Source organism: Macrobrachium rosenbergii, chromosome 6 (assembly GCF_040412425.1).
Source record: "Macrobrachium rosenbergii isolate ZJJX-2024 chromosome 6, ASM4041242v1, whole genome shotgun sequence".
NCBI classification, from domain to species: Eukaryota; Metazoa; Arthropoda; class Malacostraca; order Decapoda; family Palaemonidae; genus Macrobrachium; species Macrobrachium rosenbergii.
The window spans coordinates 14,428,411-14,435,558 of NC_089746.1; the positions used below are offsets into that span (position 1 = coordinate 14,428,411).

Consider the following 7,148-nt stretch of genomic DNA (forward strand, 5'->3'; position numbering starts at 1 on the left):
AATATAGCATTTTGAAGTAACATCAGCATCAAAAACCCCTATATGAAAAAATTTTTATATGAAGTATTAAGCAAACATATTTAATCAGCAACTTATGTTAGAAAGTACTGCACTGGCGTGTGAATAATAAGAAGGGTATTTTGGTGCTGGTGCTCTGCCCCAGGAATTTTAATCAGCAGCAGAGGTACATGGAGAGTAAATATTTGACTGTTATTTTGAAGAGTGATTGTTGGTGACACCTTTACAAGTAATAACAGTTTTCCAAAGGTAAACTCTGGACAATTTTGTATTTTATTCTTCTTTGATTGAAAATAGTATTGGACAGCATCTTTCAGTATACTTTTAAGGTGACATTGATATACACTCAGAATGTAGGATTCTGCTTGCCAGTTTTGTTATGGTCCTTTTTTTTATGTATGCACAATCCTTGCTAAACAGCTGTAACCATACCTGTCTTCCATTCTTGGAAAGCGTGCCTGCCCCTAATTTTGAAGTTTTTAAGTCATTGTCAAATCCTTGCATGTTGAGTATCTTGGGATAGAGCAGTGTGGACTTCTGTGTTGTAAGTATAACATCAGGAAAGGTTTATGGGCTTTTCTCATGATCAGTAATGCAATACTGTACTAATAAAGGTATAAGTTTATGGACTAGATATTGTAGAAGGTATTATACTAATGGATAGAGAGAGAGAGAGAGAGAGAGAGAGAGAGAGAGAGAGAGAGAGAGAGAGAGATAGCTGCTGTATAATGGACTGGTATTGAAATGTGTCCTTTATAATAGTGCTTTTATCCTTGTCTAGCTCATATTTTATCAAGTTAATCAAAAGCATCTTTATAATGCCTGTAGGTGCTTGGTTTTATTTAACTAAGGTTTTTTCACTATGATTAATAGCAGTCTTTGTATTTGCTTAAAAGATCTTATTTCATTGCTTGTAATCTATTAACTGTTCACAAACCATATTTTAGTATTCTCATAAACCTTCTCACTTAGTATTTCTTGTGTTCATTGGAGGTGAAAACATTATTTTAGAATGATTTATATTCACATTGGAGCATGTCTTGATTTGTTACTCTATAGTATTTCCTTTTCCAGAGGTGTCATATTCAGCAGTCATATTCATTTCAGAATCTTGACTATATTTTGAATGCTGAATTAGTTCCTCTTGGAATTAAGGGCTGTTTTGTTGTCTCCTTTCAAGAGATGAATGTTACATGATGGATTGTAATTGCACTGAGAAGAAATCTTGTAATAGTTTCTCAGAGTATTCCAATTTCTCTTGAAGTCACTGACATAATTGCTATGAATGAATTATTAAGAAGAGAGCAGCTTTGGATAATGAGATCCTCTTGCTATTAACAGGGGACATCTAGTGATGGTGCTGAGGGACCAGTACCCATGATGGCTCCTCTAGGTCAACCCCAGTTCTTCAATCCTTCTCAGTTCAACCCAACCGCTTCATCCAACCCAGCACAGACGAAAAGAGTAGGCCCGGGAAAGAGATTATACCAAGGGAAACGATGAAGAAGACCCTAATGTGAATATGAGCCTTTGGTAATGCAGGGTTTACCTTTTTTTTTTCTTCCTGTGATTCTAGATTTTTATATGAAGTTAGAGGATATTTATTAGGTATCTTAATTTTAGTGAAGGGGTCACTTAGGTCATGACACCACTGTGATGGGGTGGGGGGTGGGGGTGCAAAACCATCTTAACCATTTCAGTGCTGCCAGTGAGATGTATGTACAGTTGTTCCTGAATGCAGCTCAGTGTCTCAAGTGAATACAGTAATAGTGGAGGATATTAACTTTTTTTTTTGTAATTAGTTTTCACAATAATGTTAATAGTACGTGGTTTATAATATAAGATTGGAAAATAGTTTTGTGTTCATTTTCATCAGAATTTCCAGCCATTAATATACTGTTATGATTTTATCTACTTATTCTGGGAAGGGAAGATCAGTGCAATGTTGTGTATAGAGCATTAATTTAAGTCCTGAAGATGTAATATATTCAGAATTTTACAGTTGATTATATTATTGCAATGAAAAGATTATATTATGTATATGCAGGAGCAAAAGCTGTTAAAAAGTTTGATATTTGTATCATCAGATATTAATTGTTAGTTGCAAATGCAGGGCTTTCAGACTGTGCAAGACCTGACAGCTCAGGTGCTAAGTGTGTGTTTCATTGCAATGGCAATGTCTCTGTGTACTGTACTTTTACAGTTGGATCAGGAAGCAGATGTAGTTTCAACACATTGAAGAGCTGAATATGTACTACATTAGTTTTGCAATTGTTCAAGGAAAGAGTTACAGAAAAAATTGTATGAAACCTGTTGATGGGGTAGTTTCATACAGATTTTCCAAGTGTTAGCAAGGAAGAAAAAAGTAAGCAAGATAAATAACACAATGCTTTACACTCACAATTAACCAAGTTGCAGTTCATCAGTGGTGCATATCTTCAGTTGTGCAATTTTCACATTGGTCACAATATGGCAAGTCAGTATTTCTGACCTTTGCCAGTTAAGTCCACATTTGATGTGGTGGAGTTCCATCTCACATGTATTTCCCCACTTAAAAAAAAATTTTTTCCCTATTTTTTTGCTATTTAAGAAAATTAAGGACGACTAAGCATCTCTCTCGTGTCCGTAAAATTGTGACAATATAAATGACTGCAGACCTATCCATTGATTTTGTTAAAGTTGATGATACAGACTCAGAAAATAAAATCTTTTAAAGTAAGCAGATGACATGGCTGTGGGATGTTATGGTAAAGTAAATGATTTAAGTAGGATATTTACATATGCTTTATTTAGTTTTGCTAATGAGAATATATTTTGTATTATGTCATAAGTTGATATATATTACTTGATATAATTTTGTTGGGAAGTTTCTATAAACACACTTTAATTTTTTGCAAGCTCTTGTCTTGCTGAAGGTTGTATCTGTGAAGTTTAATTTGAATTGTATTTTAATAAGTTCCTATAGCTTGGGTGCTTTTTACTGGGGATGCAGTATTGGTTTCAGAATCAGAAAAATGTATTCGAGAATTATTTCCATACAAAGAATATTGTTATTTAATGAAAGCCTTTGTATTTAGCAAGTGCAAATTTTCCGAAATATAAAAATTTTTTCCACTTGTGTATCAGTGGCAACTGATGAAAAAAAAAGAGTTATAGATGGTTAAATTCAGTTTATATCATAATGATGTAAGAAATATTTTCAGCTATTTTCAGGTCCAAAATTGCCTTTCTTTCACTGTGAATTTTATCTCTTTACCAAGGATACTAGTGAAGCTGTGGTGAGCATTGGTAGTAAGGAGACCATTTCCTTCAGTACATCTCTTTAAACTCGATATAAACTGCATTTTAGTATCAGCGTGTTCCTTTTACCATCAGGTGCAACTGGTCATTAGTAATGCTGAAAGAGCATATGTGGAGTAAAGGCCTTGATATTATAAGAATAATAAGACTAAATAGTAAGTCATTCAATTTTATAAGAAAAACGTTTACTTTGACTACAAGCATCGATCCTCCTTGTTTTAAGTAAAACTAAACAGTGTACCTTATACGAGACATGATAAATATTTAATTTTTGTTAAGTTGATGTGCTTAAAAGAATTTAATGTGCACATTTCCAAATGATTCTAGGACAGTTCATATGTCCCGTGGTCCTCGCCTATCCCCGTTTTTTTCATTACCAGTGTATAGTAGCTTAGTCGTATCATTATTATTTATCATGTGTTATTGTAAATCCTTATATCTTTGTTACTTTGAGATGGTGAGATAAATAATAGCAAAAGTACTATGATTAACAGGTTTCCAGTTGATGACTGCTACCCTATGCTTCCTTTGAAAATTGACATTACTGTATTCTGTAAGTCATTTTTATTAAGATCGTATTTTTGCCTTGCATTGCTCTTGGTTATTTGTGAAGGTCTGTATGTATTCTTGTTAGAAAACAGTTCTTTGAATGTGAAGTCCTTCTAAATATGACTGGAAATTTTAAAAATCATGTACTTTTGCTAGGGGTAGAGGAAAACATTTATGTACATATTGGAATATTAATGAAATATATGTGGTCCCCCCTTTTACTGATGATTTTATCAACCCTTGATGCTTCGAAGAAGATATCTTCGGGATACTGATGGAGAGAGAATATTTATTGTTCAGTCATACCTCACTATAAGAAGTGAACTTGTGGCCATGATCTTTTTCATGTATGAATCAGAAACTTTAAAAATGAAAATATACCTGAGTGGATTTAAATCTGAATGTTATTAAAAATAAACCATTCAGGTCATCCCAATGAGTTTTATATTTTTACTTGAAGGTTTGATCAGGCCACCCAATAATTATTATAATGAAGGTCACAAGCCACTTTGTAGGTTTCAAGCTCAAGTTAAGGATATGTAATCAGAGAACAGTATATAGAGCAGTTTATTGAAAGTTTTCTTTAGGTTTCCAGAACTAGAGGAGATAAATGTTTCTTCCCCATGCTTCTTGTTTATTTCCCATAATAGATATGACTTATTTTTGTTGAGTGGTAATGACTGTTAAGGTATGGAAACCCAGGTTAATCTATCTTGGTAGACTGATATTTTTTACTTGATATTCTGTGAATGTGTAAAACTAAAAGAGGTGTCACAAAGGTAGAGAAACATACAGTGCTCCATTCTTGCTTTAATTCATTAAAGAACCCCAGACTCCTAACATGTTTGGTGGGGGATTCAGAAAGCAGCTACCAAGTGCTAACTTTCCTCTAGCCCAAAAGTCCCTGCTTCACACCGTTGGAATGGAACCCCTGCCGATCGCCGATAACTGGGGACTGCCTTAGTTGCTCTAAACTAAATCAGCTAGGTCTGTTAACCCTTTGACCTTTTTGACCCCTTAAAGTCATGATTGATTTTTGGATGGTAACCCTTGCTTGGTTTACATTACAATTTTGATTGAGATTACCAAAGAGAGTGAGGTTGGACAGCATGCAGCCTCTCCAGTAGAATTTGAGTAGCAGATGTGATCAAGGAAGATTATTGTCTAACGTGAAGCTCATTCCCTGTGCCAGGATTGATCTTAACAGCCTGACGACCTTCAAGACACTACGCGTATCGATACGTATGTTACTATAAGACCTAGGTAGGCCTGAAAGAGGCTCAGTTTTCAAATGTATCATCATGGTATAGATAGGAAAATAACTAGAAATTTTAAAAGTCTGCATCCCATGATAATGGGTAATCCTGTAGACCCCTCCCTTAAAAGTAAATTAATCCTATGTTGTACTGCATAAGACATGAAAGCCCTATGAAAATGAAAGAATAAGGAAACAAATCCATAGATGCAAATATTGAGTTTTAACTGCCTTATAGGGACCAAAGATTGATACACACCACTTCAATACAACTGAGCAGGTACAAAAATTGATAACATTCTCTGACTCTGAAACATAATGCAGTGAATGGCAAAAACACTTAGTAACCCTGTGTACATACATTGAAAAAGTGATCTGTTAAGAAAGAAGGAATAAAATATCTAGTCTCTCAAGACACTGCATCACAGTTGGAGAAAAAAAAATGGTGTGGACAATCAAAAAAAAAAAAAACAGTTATTCATAAGAACATCTACAAGAGATAGTGAAAAACTAAAATTGTTACACATGGCGAAACAAGATTACAACAAGAATAACCACTGCAGATAACTTAATTATAACTCACACCTGAAGAAATCGTGTAAATTTGGTATTTTCAATCTGCGTGAAGAGAATGACGGTAGGTATGTTACTAATCGGTGCTCTTGGAAAGTCGGTTAGTTCTTCAGATTTCTGAAGAAAGCGATCGCTTGACGTCTAATAAAAATCTGAAGAAAGCGATCGCTTGACGTCTAATAAAAACACTTTACAATTAAGTTGGCCTTACCCAACACGGGCACTTGCTTGGGAAGTAGGCTGTAGCCTAATACTAATAAAGACGATGCCTGTGGAATATATCCCAATTTTCAGTGCTGCTGAAGCGGCTAATATTCAGTTAAAGCACTTTCAAAAGGTAAGAGTACAATGTAGCCTATTCAGTACTTTATGTGGGAACTGCTAGTAAGTTACGTAAACACATTGATTTAATTTTTTCAGATTTCATATGCAACTATCTGTCGAATGAAAGAAACACATACTAATGCCACCTACAAGTCTGTTGTTAGTACATGACTATACTATAGTAAAGTAAATCAAATAAGATTCATTATAAAGAAAGCTTGTAGTTGCCGTTATTTCGGAACGATTAGAATCCCACTAATGTTTGTGAACTGCAGATATTTCTGATTATTTAGAAATGGTTTAAGCAGTTTTTCTTGCCAAGAAATGCCACTGGACCATGAGAACGCTTGGAATTATTTTGGCCGAGATCATGGAGGTAACTGTTGCAATGATAAAATCAGTGGACGATTATTATTAAGAAGATAGTGTACTGTATGTGTCAAGCCAGTAGAATCCATTATAATTTCCAAACATCAAGCTTATATAGTTGTTTGTATAAAATTTTACTAGGTATTCAGGTACTTGTAATAGTGGCAACAACCTCTTAAATCTTCAGTTTATTTGTTTTTTTTTTATTATATGGCAAAGGTACGCTACCAAACATCATAGAAAACGTATTAATCTCATATAATTGAAAATGTAGTTTTAATCCTAAACTATTTTAATCATAATTATCACAGTTTTCTCTGTGGCCACTTAGGACATTACACCATGGGCGTACTTCCAGTTAAGATTATTTAATAAATAATTCTAAATATCACAATTACAGTGAAATATGAAATCACCAAATTATTAACGTAACGTCCTTTGTACTAGCGTCTTATTCTAAACGAGAGCTCTGTAATTAAACTTAGGCACCAATTTTGGTTCTTTTTCACCAAGCACAAGTCTATTTACAGAGATAAGCTAGCTTTTTAAATCCTATAGCTACCTGCATTTAATGAAGATAACTTGTACGCGTGCCAACGTTACTATTGTCTGATGTTAAATCAATTAAATACCACGTACGATTTACTGAACTTTTCTATTAATCATGTTTCCTCAAACATGGCATTTATGTGTTTGCAAACAACATAACAAAGGGCACTGAGTGACACACACACACATACATATATATATATATATATAT

At 34.1% G+C, this 7,148-nt stretch overlaps 1 protein-coding gene across 1 annotated transcript in view; it reads left to right on the forward strand.

Moving 5' to 3' along the window:
* Sec16 (Secretory 16) overlaps window positions 1-4,088 on the forward strand; it is a 103,179-nt gene extending 99,091 nt beyond the window's left edge. Inside the window, 1 exon segment of the mRNA XM_067104937.1 lies at window positions 1,360-4,088. Coding sequence (XP_066961038.1) covers window positions 1,360-1,521 — 162 coding nt within the window. The 3' untranslated portion in view covers window positions 1,522-4,088.
* Window positions 4,089-7,148: the final 3,060 nt, after the last annotated feature.